The 21653-nt window shown below is 40.7% G+C and overlaps 1 protein-coding gene across 3 annotated transcripts in view; it reads left to right on the top strand.

The window, feature by feature from the left end:
- The window catches only part of ABCC4 (ATP binding cassette subfamily C member 4 (PEL blood group)), a 226338-nt gene extending 216581 nt beyond the window's left edge, over positions 1-9757 (top strand). For all 3 annotated transcript variants that reach the window (XM_081281510.1, XM_081281509.1, XM_081281511.1), the window contains one exon: positions 7499-9757. In XM_081281510.1, coding sequence (XP_081137636.1) covers positions 7499-7606 — 108 coding nt within the window. In that variant the 3' untranslated portion in view covers positions 7607-9757. The remainder of the gene's footprint in view (positions 1-7498) is intronic.
- The last annotated feature ends 11896 nt before the right edge of the window (positions 9758-21653 follow it).

Here is a 21653-nt window from a genome sequence, read left to right on the forward strand (position 1 = left end):
CTTAGCCAATGTCACACGGTGGCTCATAATTCTTTGAATAATTCTGTAAGGTGGTTTTGTGTTGGTGGAAGGAGGAAGGTGGGGGGAATGTCCACTTTCCTTGCCACTTGTTGGTCAAGGGCTTCCAGTGGTACCCGATGAGGCTCCCTGTCGTAACTGTTCACCTCTTAGCATCATAGAACATGGATAAGCTTTTCCATCTTTATTCTTTTCTGTATCTCCTAAGCTTTCAACACCATAGGTAGAATAACATTGCTTGGTTTTATATATCATGTTAAATATCTTTTAAACACAACAGAATAATACTGTTCCAGTATCTAACAGTCCTTTTGTATGAGTGATTTGTCTAAAATGTAGCAAAGGTTTCCTTCTGTCACTGTTTCTTTTTCTTGTTTAAGAATGAGGATCTATGCCTTCCAATATTTCTTTGAATCTTGCATCTGTGTTTAAAGTTGTGATGTATATGCCTACATATTCAAAATATTATGCTTGGTACTAACAACATGTTAGGCATGCCCCTAGTCATGGGCCATATAAATCAAAGAATAGAGAAGAACAGAGGTGTTTGGTGCATGTGTTGAACCGTTGATGATGAGGGTGATATTTTGGCACTCATTGAGAGGGACACACTGTGCTAGGATAGACTCCCTTCTATCATTACGACTGTTTAAGAGGACAGGGCTCAGTGAGGGAATGGAACTCACCAGGATCACATAGCTAGCTGAATAGTTGGCAAGGTTGGGGTTCAAGGCATAGGCTCAGGGAAGATGGTGTTGTCTGTGTACTGAGCTTTTCATAAAGACTTACACTGCTAGCACCCAAGGTGAGAAGCTGCACTTGAAGCACTAGACTTTTCTAAAGTCCCAAATCATCCAGGGGACTTTCATCTTTTAGAGTGTCTGCTGGTCCAAGTTTCCCTCATAAGACCCAACCAATCCTTTGGGATTCCCTGTGTAATCTAGTCACAAAACAGCCAGGAAACTCAAACCTCTTGTCTTTTGACACCTCAAGCATTTCATATCATAGAGATGAACCACCCCTCCCCCATGTACACGTCAAAATCCTGTTTTTAAAAATGTATTATTACGAAGGCATTGAGTAATGAGAGATGGATCATGAAATTTGGGGAGTAAATCTAGATCATGAGATAACACAGTTTATCATCCTTATTTTAAAGATGAGGAAATAAGGCCCCAAGATAATAGAGTGACCAGTGTTACCCTCGTTTGTAGTAGACACCAAATGAGAAATGTTTTCCTTCAACCCTCCATTTAATTCAAGTGTAACATGTATACAGAGGTCACAAAATTAGAACTCTTGATTCGCTTTCATCTTCTTCAACAATACTAATGGTCAGTTACGTTCATGTAGTTCATATAATTTATCTTACATAGTTTTGAGAGTTCCCTTGTAAATGATTTCCCTGGCTCTTCACAGCAGTTCTTTCCTATGGTACTTGGTTGGCAAGGATGTGGGATCAAGGGCCCTTGTGAGGGCACTGATGGGTTGGTCAGCAGAAGGCACGTCGCTGGGTAAGGCCAACGGCCTGTTCTAGCCGCTATATTCTGCATCGAGTCTAAAACACTCCTTCTTATTTCACTGGGTGTGCAAGGTGGGCCCAGTCACCCAGGCTACCCCAGAGGCAGAACATCCCTCTTGGATCTCAGGCCTGCCCGTCACTAGCACAGGTCACTTCTACAGAAAGATAAAGGAAATACAGATAGCTAGCCCCATTGAATATCTTCTTGACGTTATTTCTGCACACACTTGGTCCTCTTAGGAGAACAAGCTGTCAGAGTGTCAGCTTTTTAAATGTACAAGATCAAATATCAACACTTCCTTCAGAACTCTTAACACCGTGGGGATTAGTCTAAATCAACAAGCTTTTCATCTCACAGATTAGAATTCGTTGGTTTGAAAAGAAAATTCAGCATCTGGGTAAAGGTACTTCCAAGTCACGTATCCTTGACCACATAGTTGCTTTTCTGAAAACGTTGGTGCAGGCCAGCTGAATCACTCTTTGATTGGCCTTTAGAGACATGATCCATGAAAAACTAGAGAAAAGTACTTTGTAGACATATAAAGCTGGAGGGTGTGTTAGTCTGCTGGGCTACCCTAACAAAGTCCTGTGGGCTAGCTGGCTTTAAGCATGGGGACTTATTTTTCTCCAAGTTCTGGAGGCTGGAAATCCAGAGTCAAAGCCATCATCAGCAGGATGACTTTCTTCTGAGGCCTCTCTCCTTGGCTTGTCGATGGCTGTCTTCTCATGGTCTTTCCTCTGCCTGTAATCTCTTGGATTACCCTGAGTACCTCAATGAACTCGCCTCTTCAAGGACCCTGTCTCCAAATGCAGTCACATTCTGAGGTAGTGGGGTTAGTGCTTCAGCACTGGGAGGAGGGGGTCACCACACCATTCACCATGTAACAGGGGCTGAGTGCCCATCATCCTCTTCTTGGGTGCAGCAAACCCAGTTGAAGCTTTCAGAGTTCCTTTGTTCTCCCTGTGGGATGGATGTGCCATTTTATCTATTCGTGAAATCACCAGATAGAACATCCTAGCATCCTGGATCCTAGGAGCCTGGACCTGATTAAATAGATTAACTAGATAAAGAGGCCCTTAGCAGGCAGTGGCCTTGGATACAAGTCTGTAGTGTAGGGATTACAGTACTGTCCAGGCCCCTTCACCCTGCTGGGATCAGATGAGATGGTATGTATTTACATGCTTCCAAGAACATAAGCATTTTACAGATATAAAGAAATGTCATCTATTAATAACAAAAATTTGTTCGCTTTTCAGAAGGCTAGAGGCCAAACCCTTACCTCCTGGTTATAACAAAAGAAATGCTGGTTATAACAAAAGAAATGTCCAAAGCATTCTGAATAGCTTTAGAAATTCTGAATATTTAGAAATTATTTTAATTATCAGCTTAATAATAAATGCTAATGCTGTAAAATTTTAGGGTTTTTTTTAACTACAAAACTTTAGTTGTTTAAATAGTTTTAAAATATATTTAGACCTGTGTATTTCACTTCTCTGTTTTAATTGATGATACTTTCCCCAACTCTTAGCTGGCTAGGGTTTGTGCTCTTGTATAGTCTTTTTTTTTTTTTTTTTTTTTTTTTTTTTTACTTTTTACCCAGTGCTGGGATTGAACCCAGGCCCTTGCACATACTGGGCAAGGCTGTGCTATACCACTGAGTTGCACCCCCAGCCCTAGTGTAGCCCTTTTTAGATTCTAGTAATCCACTAGTGGGTTTGGCACTTGCTTAGTCCATCACAATCAGTGGCTTTTAAGGAATGAATTAGAGAATAATGAAATGGAAGGAAAATAACTATATTAGATATTTCATGGATCTCCTTGAAATCTATAGGGATGTACTTATAGATCAGGAATGTGTACTGAACTCCATGTAAAGTGAGACATATTTATTATTACGGGTAGCAGTAAAAATAAGTAATAAGCTATAAAACAGTGTTCTATAGGAGGGTTCATTGGAGCTAGAATATGTGACTTATCACATGTCTGAAATGTTTGGCTGCTGTCTAATTTAAACTTGCTAGTTATAAAATTTGAACACTTTGTTTGACTTAATATGTTATAATCTCTGGTCTGAGGTCTTCTAAAATTGTTTATTCGTGTGAAGGAGTCTGAAGCCACACAGACATAATTTGGTCTTTCCCCTTGGTGCTCAAAGGATTCTTTCTTTATTTTGGAGGTCATTTGTTTTTCCTGGGATATCACTGTGTTTCCCTTGGGCTTTTGTTTCTGGAAATTTACCCCATTTTAAAAATTTGATTATATTGTCCTCTTTACAAGTCTCAGTCCTGTTTATGCTATGTGTCCTTTGTCTGTTTTATAAACTGTTTCTCCCAGTCCTTTGTAATTATTAATTTCCAGTTGTTTTACTGAGTACTCAATCCTGTTCCCATGTCTCATGCAGTTTTTTTCCATCCGTGGCTAACCATCTCCACGCTCCCTTCAGTTCTTCATTCATTTCATTGATATTTTCATTTTTCTCTTCACTCCTCCGTTGACCTCTGTCAATTCAGGTCTCATCATCTTTTTTGCTTTGCATTTTCACCCTAGTCACTTGTACCACTGTTGAGCATTGGTTGGTTGTTCTGCAACTTTTGCCTTTGCATGTATTGCATTATGGTGGGTTGGGTTTTTTTGTTTGTTTGTTTTGTTTTGCCATTTTCACCTGATCAGTAGTATTCATTCATCATGTGTCCATCATTTTCCTTTTCTCACTTTTTATTTGTATATTTGACAGATCTTATACTTCTTTTTATTATTATTATTATTTTTCCTACTTCTCACTTTTGAATAAAATGAGTTTTGCCTAGACCATAGAGCTGTGGGATAGTTGTGGCTAGGGCATGGTTTCAAAGCAAATTCGCCCTGTTTATCATAGAATCTCCTTATGACTGAGAGAGAGAGAGAGAGAGAGAGAGAGAGAGAGAGAGAGAGAGAGAGAAATGGGTATTTATAATGCAACTCACATCTCAGAACCTCTCTCCCCCTGGGCCTCACCAATGTATATTCTTCAACAAAGCTGTTTCTGTATGATTCCTGTTGGTGCCAGCTGGTTGGAGGACTGCACTCTCCCTGATGGCTGAGATCTGCTCCCACTGGTGTCCACTGTCTCTCTTTCCACAACCTCATTGAATCCAGTGGCACATGGCAACCCTTCCGCATATTTTCCCAGTCAGGGTTTCCAATGACAACTGATTCCATCAAAGGCTGAGCTGATTCTTTTTTTTCTTTGATGTTTAAGGTGATTTCTAAAAGGACTGGAGAGAGAAAAATTCATTATTACATTTTCTTAAGAGCAGAAGCTCTAACCCTCCATTTCTCTGACAGTAGTACATACACACCAGTGATGCACACCAAAATCAGACCTGCTTTAATGAGGAAGGAACCTGAGGCCTTGAGGTACCGTGAGTTTCACACATCAGGGAGAAGCAACTGATGGTCTTGAGCCAGAATTCAATACGTTGGGCTGATGTAAAATAAAAGCCCCAGTTAATGTCCATGAAGGGGAGCTGGTATTGCTTTCTTGCTTTTAGTAAGATCTAATTCCGTTATGGTGGCTTTATGATGAGCCTGAGTTTAAATATGAAGTTTCAGACTACATCAAAGGGACTCTTTGAACCAGACCCCAGAGAACCAGAAGAAGAGGAGCAAGATGCCCAGCATCCACTGGACATAAAGTCTGCTGGCCCCAGACTTGAGATTGTATAGCACTGTCTCCAATACACTCTTCACAGACATTCTTATGTGACAAGGTTATCCCTTTTTGACACATGAAGAAGTTGAGACAGAGGAGGCTAATAATGTCCCAGAGTTCCCAACTGGCAGGTGCTGGTCCTCCAGCTTTAGCACCCTCTCCGTTGTACTTTCTCCTCCCGGCTTGCCACGTTCACTCAGTGAACAGTCTCAACCATGACTCTGGGTTCTGTAATGATAAAATCAAGATCCACAAATGGGACTCCTGGTGTAATGCTGCTACTTTCCGTGTACTAAGGGGCCATTTCTCAGAGCAGCATTCCCAAACACACCCAGCACTTAACTCGGTGTGTTTTCCACCTGCAGCGTGCAGCCATTAATTAGTTCCTATGAGGTAAGTCATTGTTATCTCATTTTACAGACAGTATCCAGGGAGGGTAGAATAGTTTTTCCAGGATCAGCAGTAAGTCCCAGGAGGGAGCATGGAGACTGTGCCTCTACACCCCAGGATGAGTCTGCAACCTGAGGACCCTGCGGGAGAGGGGCAGTCATCCACTCCCCTCACTGCATAAGAGATGCTCTATCCATCTAGGCCTTTGTCCAGAATGTTTTATAACACGTGGCATCAGATTCGAGAAAGATAGACCAGATGAAGGATTTTATACAAAAGGAAGTTGTTCTCAACCAAGCCTTTCAGACCAGGAACTAAGACCATTTAGTGAAGAATTGCAAATAGCATCATTTTCTTTATAAAAAATGACATTGAGAAGGGTCATGGGGACAAAACCAACATATCTGAGGAGGACTGTGGAGCAGAACTTCAGTTGTATTTCCATTTGTTCCATTGTTGTTTGTTTTTAGTTTCAACAAGAAATATCCCTTTTGAAACATGTAAATCTATAACCACTGAAAATATAGCTACCTCAAAGAGCAGAACCTCCACACACAAGTATCATATTTTTGAAAACTTGTCCCAAATTTCACCCAGTGGGAATTAGTAGAGAATTTACTTTTCTTCTTATGTGACATTTTAATATATTGAATTTTATGTTTAAGTGATTTTTTTTTTGAGTAACAAGTATGCAAGCAATGAAAGAAAGAAAGTGGGCTTAACACATAGGTGGGTGTCTCAGCACTCCTCATTTTGTATTTGAAGTCCATTATGTCCAATGATAACTTTGTTGACAGCACCCACAAATATATTTGGAGCCAGGGTTCATAAAATAGATCCAGAATCGAATGACTAAGAGACCCAGCTTATGACACACGTCAGCCTCAGATAGATGGTACATTTTCTGTTTTAAAGACTCGAACAAAACTTTTCACATTCTTCTTTGGGGATAAAAAAAAAAAAAAAGTTACATTCGAAGTCCTTTTTCACCCAAACACATTTGGAGATAAGAGCTCACAAGTCTTGACATTATTTCATTTTGTTACACGCATCTGTCAAGGAACCAAGATACGATACAGCTACTAAAAACGGATGATTGTGGAACAGAGAAACTTGACAGCATTTCATTTCCTTTATGTTCTGATTATACATTATCAGGAAACCTGTATCTCTTCTAGTTCAGCTAGAAATTGGTAGAATTCAGGAACTCAAAGGCTTGGCAAAGGACTGTCCTATTATTTGGTATCATCTTACATTTTAGAGAAGTTGCTTGGTTGGGTCATTGTTCAAGCTTTTTCCCTGCTTTTCATTATTGTGACCCACTATCCACAGATCACATTTCTATGGGCCCTGTGACTGCTTTGCCGCACAAATTAAACGCTGGGATATTTCATACACAGAAGCCAGAGTTTGAATGCTTGTCAGTCAGAGTTTATAAAATATAGGGATTACAACCTGATATTAACATCCAAATCTATTTGTGCTCATTTTATGTGCGAAAATGAGAAACCCTCGTGCAGACGCTAGATTTCCCAGCCTCTTTGTCACCCTGTTTTTAATTTATCTCCAGGTTTTGAGTCAGTAAAATGATTTTGCTTATCAATTTAATGGAGTGATAAAATATATCTGGGAATCAGAATGATCTGAACTAAAGTGGATCTACAGGTGGTTTGGCATTCAGCCCAGCCCAGCGGGGGGTTTTAGGGGGCTAATTCCTCTGCAGCATATGTACAACCCTGGTTTGTAATTGTGCCTCAGTAAATGACATGATTTGCTTCACACGAAGAAGTGGACACAGAGATGCAATGCCTTAGAGAGGAGGACTTTGAAACTTCTAAAGATGTTTTTTTTTTATGCTTGTTATTTTTTTTTATAGGTGTACTTCAAAAGGAATTATCCAGATATTGCTCACACTGGTCCTGTGGTTATGAACACTTCCAATGGACAGCCTTCAGCCTTAACCATTTTTGAGACAGCATTATGATTCTACCAGGATGTCAATCAATTCCAAAGGCATTTTTCTATAGTTTTTGCACTGTGTAAACTACATTATAGTTTGTTTTTTTCCTTAACTCTAGCAACAGATATTTACACATACAAGATGTTAGTTTTCTTGGATTTTCTCCCTTTTCAAATTCAAATGTTATAGCTGTTCTTTTAAAATCTAAATAATCAGAGGTGCAGACCACCAATAAAAGGTGTCTACCAGGTTTTGTGCCTTAACAGACCCCAGAGCCAAAGCCCATTTTGTAAGGAATAGAATACAGTTATGACAGGGTTTTTTTGTTATCAGTTTTGGGATATTTTTGTTTTGTTTTGATTTTGTTGTTGTTGTTGTTGTTTGTTTTTTCCTCCCCTGTTCCCCAAAATAAGACACTAACCTCCAGTGATATCAGGGACTCTACTTACTTGAAGACTGTGTGAAGTTGCCATTTTGTCTCACCACTCTCAACTAGGACTCCTTACTTTCCCCCAAAGGCCTCTGGTTAGAATAGTACAGGTAAAACTAACAGGAAAAAACAAAACAACAACAAAAATGTACTTCAAGTAACATCGTAGGAGGGAGAATCTACCCTGACCTGGCTCCAAAAAGATATGTGACTAAAGTATAGAAGGACAATATTTTATTATAGGTTCTAAAAAAGAATATGCTTTCTTAAGATGAGAGCCTTTATACGTGCTTCCATAATGAAGGACACACATGTGAACGTCCCTCATCTATAGATTTGCCTGGCTCAGACATGGAACTTCCTTGCAGTTTCTGACTCAGCATGGTGATAACTTTCCAAAGAGGCCAAACCCCCAAGGATAATTCCTAACATATGGAATATTATTCTTATTTGGATTTCTGGTTTACAGGAGGTTAATCCTCTTGTTGACTAGAAATCTTTTGGTTTAGCCTTTCCTAAGATCCTTTCAGAACTGCATACATAGGCTCTCCAACTTGGTGATTAAAACTGAAAATTGTTGCAAACATTGGCTGTAATTATGTACTATGTTCTCAGGATGGTTCCAGAAGCTTTCATGAGCCTGTTCAGATTAGTTTCCTTCTGACCACTAACAGCAGTTTCTTTGGGTCTTTCTGAATAGGCAGTCAACAAACCACAACACTTCTAGGACCTGTTGTACTTCATTTGAACTATGAGTCCAGTTCTTCTTGATGTGGTAGCTATGTACATTGAGTTCAGGTTAATAGGATATCATCACCCTCAGGTTGCATACATCAGTTTGTGTGTGTATGTGTATGTTTCTATACACACACATAAATGCCCATATATAGTAGGCTTTTCGATTCATTAACAGAGAGAAACGAATGTTTTTTAGAATGAAGCATTAAAAAAAGCACACACAGCAAACCACCAAAATACATGGAGCCACAGAGGCCGTCTGACTTTGTATTAAGTCTACGACTAATGTTTAGTACAACAATCACGCACAAAGTTGTTTTTCGAGAGTCATGTTTAGTATTTCAGGAAACTGAAATGACAATGATGTCTGTTTAAATATGAGAAACGTTTTAAATATATATGTGTTCATTTGGCCTTTAGAGGTTACACGGCTATATAAACATGTTTCTATTTCATTTCTGTTTTGATGTCATAGGATTTTTAATGAAACAAAACTCAACTGAAATAAATGACAGTTTTCCTCTTCATTCAGAGGTCTGTATTTTTGTTCTTAGAGGGATTGCTGACTCATGTCTTTGCTGAAGAAAGCCAGAGTTTTCTTGAGATCAAAAGAATGTCTTCCTTCATCAGTGGGTTCTGTTGACTGCTTAGGTGAACCAAGTCTTCTAAGAAGATACGTGGGCTGTGGATAGACAGAAACAGTGGCTGTGGGGGTCCAGTTGCTCCCCTTCTGGCACGAGAATATTAGCTTATGCCCAGCCTTGAGCAAATATTAAATAGTCAAGGTGTTTGTTGTATCTTAGAACGTGATGGAATATTAGTTATCAAGAGTGGTCCCTGGGCTAGCAGCATCGCCTGGAAATTTGTTAAAAATGCAGATTCTGGCACCTTCCCCAGATCTGCTCAATTGGAAACCCAGGTGGTAGGGACCAGTAATCTGTTTTAACAAGCCCAGAGGGTGATTATGGTATAGGCTAAAATTTGAGTAAACGGTGCCATCAAATGTACCTCTTAAAGCTCCTTAAGAAAGACACAGAAAGTTCAATTAGGGAAATGGACAGGAGACCTGAATTGAAAATTCATCTTACAAAAGAGAATATCCAAGAGGCCAACAATTGGAAAAGGCTCCATGGAGCAACAGGAATACGCACGTACTGCTGCAGGTATGAATATTTTTATTGGAAAAACCTATTTTAGAAAAAAGTTCATAGCAGTTTCATAAGATGCACACCCTGTTGACTGGCCAGATGTGTACACATATGCACCAAGAGTGGTATTCAAGGGTGTTCCTACAAACGATTCCTAATAGCTCAGGCTGGAAATAACTGACATGCTCACCAACAGGAGAAGGAAAATGAGGTAGCAGAACACACAACGTTGAAAGCAATTAAACTACATGAACAACACAGATGAATTTCACAAACACAACACTGCTCCAAAGAAGTCTAACCCAAAAGAATATTTATGATTCCATTTAAACAAGTTCCATTCAAACAACATGCATACGGCCCTAGGTTTGAGCAATTCTTAACTTTGGGAGATGGAAGGTGTTGGTATTTTGGAGAGATACAAAATGGGAGGGCATCTAGTGTGCATAAAATGTTCTAGTGTTTTGGTTTTAGTTTGTGTATGTTTGGGCTGATCAGTATCTACTGGGCTTTTCATATGTTTTCTGCACTTCTATTTAAAATACCTTACAACTGAGTTGACAAAAAAAATTGTTCTCAATATTATTTTTCTTTTAGAATCCCAAATTCAATTCCTTAATTTTCTGGGTGGCATGGAGGTGGGGAACATATCTTTTCATATGTCTTCTACAAATGAATCATCTGCATCTGGGAAATTATTTCTACTGAGTTTATGTTTTAATCCAAGGCTCTTCTAGGGTTGTATTGTGGCCCACAGCAAATGACACGTTTGAAGTCCTTGGCACATGAAAGATCAAGGCCTATATTTTCTTTAACCAATTACATGAATCTCACTTCCTCTCCAATTTTATTAAGATATGAAATAAAATGAGGTTTTTTTGGATTTTATTTTTTAAATGTCTTGAGGTATAACTGACATGCAAAAAGTTGTACATATTTAATGTGTATACTTCGTACATCTATCTGTGAATCCATTCTCACAATGGATGTCCTAAACATATTTATTACCTCCAAGAGTTTCCACCTGCTGTCTTTGTTTTATTCTTCATTATTAGGAATGAATTATAAGTCAATGTAATGCTAAGTCCTTTTGATAACACCATAAATAATTGATGTCTTAACTTGAGAAGAAGAATCAACTTTTCAATTCAATGAGGCAGTGAATTAGATTATTATTTAGCATTGTGACAATTTGGTGAGTTAATTTATCAGCTGACTAACTTGTCAATTGTAAACCAATGAAAGTCCATGTTTGTAGAGGTGTTAGAAGCCCCACTTCTCAAATCTGAGTATTTGTTTCAAATCTAATTCTGAAAGATTAATAATGTTCAGAATCTTGTGCTCTGAAGTGTGTTCCATTTAATGTGTATTAAGTCACTTCCCACAGTCAATTCTGTTTGGGAATGTCTTCAAGATTCACCTTTACCTAGACGACTGTGACATTCTGGAGACCACATCAAAAAACTAATTTGTACTTCCTCTAATGTGCCACAACTACTAAGGGCGGACTTATAATTTAAAAGGAAAGAGAAAAATCTTCCACCTGGAATGAAGAAAATTGAGAAAGTTCAATAAGTAACGGTCCAACCTGAAAGCCATGTTTATTGCCACCTGGTTTCTTCTCCAATGATATAATTTTCAAATGTTCATTCATTGAAAATTGAGTGTGTCAATAAGGGAAATTACATCCTACTCCATAATTAGTAGTTATGGGTTACATTATTCCTCAAATACAGATTGAAAAATAGAAATAGGTTTCCTGTAGAATTTTGATAACGTCATGACTCCATTTCTACAAAATATGGCTTGTGCATTTTAATGGGCATGCTGATCTGTATCGAATTCTGGCTTTTAACACAGAGGGTAACCACGTTCATACAACCCTTGTTTCTACTGTTTTACCTTTGGGAGGCTTAGAAATAAATAATATGAGTATGCATATAACCAATAATTTTCAAATAAAAGTCCTCCTTGAATACTGGGTGCTGTTTTGTCCATGTTGCAGTTTGGTTCTCTGGGATGGGATGCTGTCGTGACCACGATCAAGTTTAGTGTTCTTGATGCTGTTGGCATCAGTAGCCTTGGGATCAACACCTTTAGAATCTAGAGGAAAGAAGTAAGATTGGGTGGAGGAAGAAACAGCTCGAATGTTGCCCAGACAACCTTAGCCCACCCCACAAGAAGCTGTGAGCTAAAATGGTGCACAAGGATCGTCCTGCCATGTGCCGGGGCCAAGCCTTTGTACCTCCACCTTGGTCGGTCATTGCATACCAGCTGCCCCCAGAAGGCTGACAGATTACCCACGGGCAGCAATTCTTCCAGCTGGGGCAACACGCCTTGAAAGGGGGATCAGGGTAACACATCTGCGTGTCCACCGCACGTGTCACAGCCCAAGTATTGGGGATGCACTTAAGTCACAATGACTCTACACAAGGCAAATATCCAATCCGTATTCCCTAAGGTCAGCACAGTTTTCATCTCTTCCAGGAAGCTATCTTAGGCTCACTTTTGGGATTGGGCAACTCCTATGTATTTCCGTAATGCACTGAGCACGCCTCATTGATTGTAATGAACACAGACAGGGCTCTTTCTTGGAAGGGCCCAGCACTTGGCTGAATGCCTTGTTGATGCCATCTTGAAATTCTCAATTTTTAAAGGCCCTGTGTTTTCATTACACTGGGTCCTATAAATTAGGTAGCCTATCCTAAATGTAAGTGTTTCTTGGTCTGTTTCCTCATTAAACCAAGTTTCTGAGGACTTGAACCACCTTTTCATTTATCAGCTTACATCTGCTAGTGCAATTTCTGTCACATTGTGACAATAAATGTTTGCTGAATGACTGAGAATACTCCCTCTGGACTTATAATTACAATTTTTTTTTTTTTTAAAGAGAGAGAGAGGAGAGAGAGAGAGAATTTTTAATATTTATTTTTTAGTTCTCGGCGGACACAACATCTTTGTTGGTATGTGGTGCTGAGGATCGAACCCGGGCCGCACGCATGCCAGGCGAGCGTGCTACCACTTGAGCCACATCCCCAGCCCTAATTACAAATTTTAATGAATAGCCTGGGGTAACAGACCCCTGGTTGGGAGCCTGTCATATAGATAGTCAATTCCATCTCTGCCACTTATTGGCAACATGGGGTGACAAAGAATTTACTGTCCAAAGTAGGACACTTGAAAGTGAAATGGAAGTGCCACTTGCCCCAAGCAAGGTGCTAGGACAATAAACTGGGATCATCCTCGACAAACTGGGATATGGTCACGCCACAACCATGCAGCCTTAGTTACATGTTTGGGCAAGTTTCTACCTTAATAAACCTCAGCTTCTTTATCTGTAAAATGGATCTTCTCCCTGTCCTTGCACACTTATTGATGGATCAGAAGCATACAGGGAAAATAAGAAGAATGGAACCAAGAGATACAGGCACTGACCATGGACAGGAAGAAGGTCCCTTTCCACCAAGAGAGGTGAATAAGTGAGGTGTGTATGAAGGCTGTTTGTAAACTGTAGGAGGTATATTTCAGGAGGTCTTTGTCTGATGATCCAAGCTGGACTATTTTTTTTTAAATTTTTTTTTTTTAGAGAATTTTAATATTTTTTTTTTAGTTTTCGGCGGACACAACATCTTTGTGGTGCTGAGGATCAAACCCGGGCCGCACGCATTGCAAGCGAGCGCGCTATCACTTGAGCTACATCCCTAGCCCTGAACTATTCTTATTTGACAAGAAGTGTAGGCTCTGGATCTAACCCACCTGGGTCCAAACACTAGTTTCTCTATGCACTGGCTGCTTGGGTCTGAATCTAAGTTCTACTCCCTGCTAACTATATGCCCTTGAAATGGGGAAACAGACTGTCCCTCCTTTTTTTTTCTCTGTAATATTAGGATAATACTGGGATAGCAATTTTTCTTGGGGGACACTTTCATTGATGAAATGTGTAGTACTTTACGGCAGTGCCACTCAAAGCATGGCCTTTGGGTTAGTAGTGCCAGTCCATGAAGAGCTTATAGCTAGTCACAATAAGCACAAGATATTCAAGAAAGTGTTCAGAAACTTTTATAGCCTTTTGACATTACCACAACTCTAAACTCATGATCAGTGAACTCTTCTTGCTAAGCAGACCAGACACCAGATCGAGTGTTGAACTTGAATTGTGAGGCTCATGTGGCCCCAGCTACACCCTAGCCAGCCCTGTGTGGTAGAACTATTCATTTGCAATAGATTTAAAATAATTTAAGTAAAAATGTTTCTTAACTCTAGATCTTTGAGAAGCACTGCTTTAGAACAAAGCCTGGTTTGTGGTTAGATCTCCGTAAACACTAGATCTTTATAAATCAGGAGAAAATTATACCATGATCTTTACATTTAAAATTAGACCACATAGGCTTTCAAGGTGTTCTTCAAGACAGTAGCAATATTTTTAAATAGCATTAAAATGCTGTTCAATGTTAGATAGGGAATTTTTAGGTCTAAAAAACTATAATACTATGCCTATGTGTATACCAATTAGATACTTGAATCACAAGCATGATCTTGATGAGGAATGTAGCTTTTAAAAGGGGTTTATGTTCAGGCCATTGATTTTCCTTTAAAAATAAAGAATGTGAATTAACAGCTTTTGCTTTTTTTTTTTTAAGAGAGAGAGAGAAATTTTAATATTTCTTTTTAGTTTTCGGCGGACAACATCTTTGTATGTGGTGCTGAGGATCGAACCTGGGCCGCACGCATGCCAGGCGAGCGCGCTACCGCTTGAGCCACATCCCCAGCCCAACAGCTTTTGCTTTTTAAATCTAAAGTTTTAAGGTAAACAACCTCATGTTTTCAGTTAACCAGCAGTTATGCTGAAGACTAGAAATGTGTTTATTTATTTATTTTAAATTTCTTTAAAATCGTAGATGGACATAATACCTTAATTTTATGTGGTGCTGAGGATTGAACCCAGTGCCTTACATGTGCAAAGCGCCTGCTCTACCTCTGAGCTACAACTCCAGGGTGATATCTGGTTAGGGTAATATCTGCCAGATATTACAGTGGGTAAGATATAATCATCCTCTTATTATATATTATTTTATTATTTATTATAATATTACTTATTATTATACCTGAAATGTGCTTATTTTAATTTAGAACTTAAAAATAACATGAATAAAAGGAATGACATGTCCTGGTCCTACAAGGCCAACATCAATGCTGCAAGCTCTAACTTGCCTGAGTGGTCAATGTCGCGACCCCCTTGCCCGCAAGGAAGACGCAACAACAGGAATCTTCTTTCAGCCGTTTATTCAGGTCCTTGATATTTCTTCTTCTTCCTCTCGGATGCCTCTCCCAGCCTTAATAAAGCATCTCAAGCCCCAATGCGAAGCTGCCACGTGGAGCTTTCTCATAGGGTGTTAAAAAACCATGCGCCAACTCTCCCAAATAAGGAGTTGTTTGTTACAGACCACAGCGGAGCCAGCGCCATCTTGTAATGGCGACCACAGTCCGCAGAAACGGCTCACCACAGTTCCCCCTTTTGTTTTCCAAAAACAATACAGGCGAGAGTAGAGGTCCTATCCCACTGTGCAGAAGTGGCTGCATAGTATGGCTCAGCCCCAAGGAGGGCCCTTCCCCAGATCTGAGGCCATATCAGCCGACGCCTTTTTTCGTGGGACGGGGCGTGGACGCGTCTAACCCGCATGCAATAGGACATGCTCTCCTTGAGGTCCACTTCAAGGATCACTCAAGTGCAGTGCCTTGCCTCGCATCCTGTATTGTGATGATGGTGGACGAAGGGGGATGGCTGAGGCTGAACTGTGGCTGTATAGAAATACGACGACAAACAAGTTGGCAACACCCTAAAAGAAAGGCACGGGTCTTAAGGCGATAGAAAAGCACTAGTGTGGAAACCCATCTGCGTGCAATGGCAGTAAAGCCGGCAGAGTGCAAGGGCTTTCCAACACTAAGAGAATAACAAAGAAAGACATGTCGATCCCAGTGCAATGTTCATAAAACTTGGGGTGCAACGACCATGTCAAAGATTTACTGTTTAATCTGCGCAAGCCAGACTTGAGATGAGATGCCATTTTCTAAAGCTGCAAGAGCTTGTATGATCATAGCTTTATCTGGACCAATTTCCGGCCAAATATTCGCCAATGATACGGGAGGCATTCCTGGAATCATTAAATCATGAACCGGCATCGGCATTGGCCAAGCCCGTGCCGCTGCCCACCACTGCATTGGTGTCGTCCATGTCATCGGCACCAGCACCAGAGCCAGAGCACTCAGCAGAATGAAGATCCTCATCACGGGGTTGCTGTGGTATTTCTTGTTGCTGAGTAGCTGGCGTCAAGACTCTTCTTGTCAGGCGTTCAGGGACCCACAATGGTTCCGTGCGATCCTGGGAAAAAACACATACAGATCCTCGTGCCCATGTCAGCACGGGGTCGGGGCCGTTCCATTGGCCCGTAAGAACATCTTTCCACTTAACATAGCCAATCACAGAGGGCTGAGGGGACACATGTCTATCGGCCGCAGAGCGACCGTGAATATCCAAATTCAAAAAATTAATGGTAAAGAGAGCTAAGGACAGGCGTTCTTTAGGAGTATGTTCAGCTCCTATTCCCCCCTTTTGTTTTTGTAAAGTTTCCTTTAAGGTGCGATGAGCACGCTCAACAGTAGGCTGCCGCATAGTGGCAAGCACACATAATTGGAAAGGTTTATCACTCTGGAGCCTGCATAAAGTAGCATGTTGTATAGCTTCTTCTACTGTCATAAGGGCCGCTCTAGCCTCTTTAGTGAGGCTACGAGGGGAAGTAAGATCTGGATCACCCCTAAGAGTAGCATACAAAGGCTGTAGCATAACATTAGAAATATGTAAATATCCTCGTATCCAATTAATATCTCCCAGCAGTTTTTGATAATCATTTAGAGTTTGGAGATCCTGAGTTCGTATGGTGATTTTTTGTGGTCGTAATTTGCCATACCCAATTGTTGCTCCTAAATACTTAATAGAATCCCCTGTTTGAACCTTTTCAGGTGCAATATGCAGTCCATATTGAGCTAACAACTTCACTAGGTCTTTATAGGCCTCATGAATTGTCTGCTCTAATTTAGCAGCCAATAATACATCATCCATATAATGAATGATCTTGATGGAGGAATACTTTTGTCTGAGAGGTGCGAGTGTCTTCCCCACATACATCTGACACATCGTGGGACTATTAGCCATTCCCTGCGGCAACACTACCCACTCAAACCTTTGATCTGGTTCCTCGTGGTTACACGATGGAAGGGTGAAGGCAAAACGCTGCGAGTCTTTAGGATGCAAAGGAATAGAAAAGAAACAGTCTTTAATGTCAATAACAATAATGTGCCAGCCTTGAGGAACAGAGGAGAGCAGAGGCAGCCCTCTTTGAATGGGCCCCATAAGTTGCATTTGAGCATTAATTTGATCATATACCTCAAGAGGGAATCCTGTCTGTTGATTAGCAAATCTACCTTGCCCCAAAAGCATGTCCTTATCCCAATGAGGATGTCCCGCCGCATGGTTTTGGGCGGCCTGTTCTATTGCGCCCTCTAACACAAATGTTCTCCAGTCCAAATATTTACCTGGGGAAACACAAGCCCGAACAAGGCTAGCCCAATCAGAGGGAGTCATACAGTATCTAGACAGACTCTCCACCTGAGTTAGTGTGAAGGCGGCATCCACCCCATAAGTGCGCACAGACTCCGCCAGGGTCTTCACAATTTTAAAATCTAAAGGCTCATGGAATCTTCCCCTATTATCGTCCTGAAAAACTGGATAAGCAAGACCCATCTCAGCGTGAACAGCCTTCCATGTTTGAGCATGGAAAGCTCTCCCCGAAACACCCCCACCATACGGCGGTGGATCCGGAGGATCACATTTCTTGAGCCCCTGCTTATCTTTGCTCCCTTCTCCTACAGCTAAACTCCCTAGCTGGCGAGACAGCCTCCCAAGCTCCTCCTCCTCATTCTCCTCTTCCTCTGACCCACTTTCACATGGAGGTGTGCGCAGCGCACTGAGATCTGGATACAATCGCCTCTTCCCCTGTTTCACGCTCCGCACACTTCCATCCTCCCGAGATACCTCACTTCCTGCCGTCTCTGATTTCTCCTCATGTAATTGTTCTAGAACTTCCTGTCCTTTAGTAAGTGCGTCATGACATCTGTCCTCTGTGAGGCAACTACGGACTATTCTCCAAAGGGGTATCACCCCGCCCTCTAATATGCCCTGCTCAGAAGCAAAGTCAAGATCTTTGCCTAATTTATCCCAACTAGGTATGGTAAGGCTGCCCGAAAATGCAAACCACGGTGCAGCAATATCTATCTTCTGTAAAAATCTCTGTAAAGTACGATGCTTCACTTCCAGGCCCTTGGAACGTAACAGGCCATCTAGGGCCAGGAGAAGCGGACTTGAAGATGCGGCACCCATGACACAACAACAAAAGAAACACAGAAAACAAAAGACACAGACGACAAAAGAAACACAGAAAACAAAATTGAAAGTACACATTGCAGCTGCAATAAAATATGAGGCTCTCTCTTTCTTTGTAGAGGAGCTGACCCCGCTTTGGTCGCGGATCCCACTTACTGGGACTATCCCCGCTTTGGTCGCGGGTCCCACTTACCTGGGACTATCCGGTGCACCACCCCTGACGTCTGAAAGTTCTGGTTCCCGGGTTTCGGCACCACTTGTCGCGACCCCCTTGCCCGCAAGGAAGACGCAACAACAGGAATCTTCTTTCAGCCGTTTATTCAGGTCCTTGATATTTCTTCTTCTTCCTCTCGGATGCCTCTCCCAGCCTTAATAAAGCATCTCAAGCCCCAATGCGAAGCTGCCACGTGGAGCTTTCTCATAGGGTGTTAAAAAACCATGCGCCAACTCTCCCAAATAAGGAGTTGTTTGTTACAGACCACAGTGGAGCCAGCGCCATCTTGTAATGGCGACCACAGTCCGCAGAAACGGCTCACCACAGGTCAACATATGGGATTATATGCCTTTTCAAGACAGGCCAAAATCAAGACTGAGATGCACTAAGAATATTGTCAGAAAGCTTACTTTGGAAAGTGCTGACTAAATCTGTCTTTCCCTTAGTAACCATTTTCATAAAACTAGCCAAATCACAATTATGCATCACAATAGATGGAAGACTGGTATTGCAAAACACTGTTGGTCTTGGGCTGGGGATGTGGCTCAAGCGGTAGCGCGCTCGCCTGGCATGCGTGCAGCCTGGGTTTGATCCTCAGCACCACATACAAAGATGTTGTGTCTGCCAAAAACTAAAAATAAATATTAAAATTCTCTCTCTCTTTAAAAAAAAACCACTGTTGGTCCAAAAGTTAATAATAATTAATTTTAGAGGGCATTATGTGAAAAACATTTTTAAAATTAAATTTTACAGATTACATAAATCAACATGAACCTCTAAGGAGTATTTTAAGTAAAAAAAGGAACAACAGATAGGATTAAAGATCTTAAAACTTTCCAGTTTATAACATAATCGTGAATTTAAAATGATCCATGAGTCCATACTGATTCTAATAAGATCTAGAGAGGCAACACACATAGGTAGATACATAAAAAAATGGACAGATGGAAGGGTGGATGGACCAGTGGGAGGGGAAAATCTCTTTGCAATAGAATGCCAACTAATAAATGTAGAAGGATTGGCTGAAAAAGTACCCATTGAAGCCATCATTACCATAAATAATTCCAACAAAATCAATATTGATTGCTAAATAATACAGTGAACATTTGGAAGGGAATGATACATATGCATAGATGGAAAGTATCTTCCCATATTAATAAGAGGACGATTATATCTTACCCATTGTAATATCTGGCTCATATCACCCTAACCAAGTGACCAGAATTAACATCACCAATAATGGGACCAACTAACACACTCTTGCTGTGTGAGGCAGTGACAATGACAGGTCATTTCTGTGATATTTCTGCCCCCGCCCCCAAATATCACAACCTGGATGAAATTGACCATTAGATTGCTCCAAACTTAGAGGACATTCTGCAAAACAACTGGTCAGTACTCTAAAGTGTTAGTGACCATTAAAGTTTGAGGAACCGTTTCAGATTAAGTGAAAACTTAAGATAATGAAATGCATTGTGGGATCCTAGATTTGTTTAAAAAAAAAATACAACAAGGGCAGAAGTGAGACAATTGGAGAATTTTAATTTAAAAAATATATAATTGATAGGAGAGTTTTGTCAATGCCATGTTTCCTGGTTTATTCATTATACCATGCAATGTAAGAAAATATTTTTATTCTTAAGAAATACACATTGATGTTGTTATGGTTTAGATGTGGTGTCCCCCAAAAGCTCATGTGTGAAAAAATACAAGAAGGTTTGGAGGAAAAATGATTGGGCCATAGCCTTAACCTAATCAGTGAATTGATTCCCTGATGGGATTAACTGAATGGTGACTGGAGACGGGTGGGGTGTGGCTGGAGGAAGTGTTTCATTGGGGTATATATTTTTATCTGAAGAATGAAGACCTCTCTCTCTGCTTCCTGATCACCATGTGAGCTGCTTCCCTCTGCCACACACTCTGCCATGATGTTCAGCCTCATCTCCACCCCAAAGAATGGAGCCTGCTGTCTATGAAACCATGAGTCCCTGAATAAATCTTTTCTCCTCTACAATTGTGCTGGTTGGGTCTTCTAGTTACAGTAGCAAAAAAAAGCTAACTAAAACAGATGTCTTTAGATATGAAGGACCATTATGTCTGCAACTTACTCTCAAATGTTTCAGCACAAGTGTATATACACGTTATTTATATACATAACATGATTCTGAATCAAAAGATTATCAAGACAGAAAACAACTATAGGAAACAGTGTTATGTGAGTGAACCTAGATGAAGGATACATAGGAGTTTATGGTGTTATTATTGCAACTTTTCTATTGACTTAGAATTTCTTTCAACATAAAGTTAAAAACAATATTTTCCACAGCTCCACCACTGTGTGAAGACTCCACATCTAGATAAACAAGAGCTGATGACTATATGCTTCTACAGAAATCATCAGACAGGTTTAATTTTGTGAGTATGGTTTGTACAGCTCCTTCTAAACTGAAGCACTTAAATTTAGCTTAAGGCAAAGGCACAGAAATATGCATACCTGTGTGGCATATGCATGTGGAGTCAAGTGCCTGTGCAGCACCTAGACCTAGGATGCAGGCAGGTCCACATGTGGCCACTCCCTCCAACAGTGGGTGACTGCTGCAGTCCTAGAAATCTGGCTCATCAGCAATTCTGCATTTGGCATTACTATACCTCGAAAAATCACATACTGTATCTCTCCTGTGTGAAATAATTTTGTTAGCAGAGGGCACCTGGATGATGCTGTCCTTGTGATGACAGCTGAGTTAGGAGTGGATGCCTTGCATCTCTGCCAAAAGTTAAGCACAAAGCACTACTAGCTGCTCAGCTAAAGCCATGCAGATGATTCCAACTCTGTTCCAGTTGAAATTCATTTTATTCCAACCTCTCTGTTTCCCCACCATACATGGCTATTTCTACCTGGAGTTGCGCCAATCGAGTTTATTCCAGTAAGAACTTTCTTAATATGCAAATAAACTTTTTCATACTTTTTCTAAAGACCTGGTTTAACCCAGTTGCAGCTGCTGCTAGTGGGTTTTATAAGAAAGCACCATCACTGTTGTGTTGCTACTTTTGAATGCAGTAACCATGCCAGTGTGCAAGCAAACTGGAGAGAGATACTGATCCTA

This window comes from Spermophilus citellus (assembly GCF_964194105.1).
Source record: "Spermophilus citellus genome assembly, chromosome: 1".
Classification (NCBI taxonomy): Eukaryota; Metazoa; Chordata; class Mammalia; order Rodentia; family Sciuridae; genus Spermophilus; species Spermophilus citellus.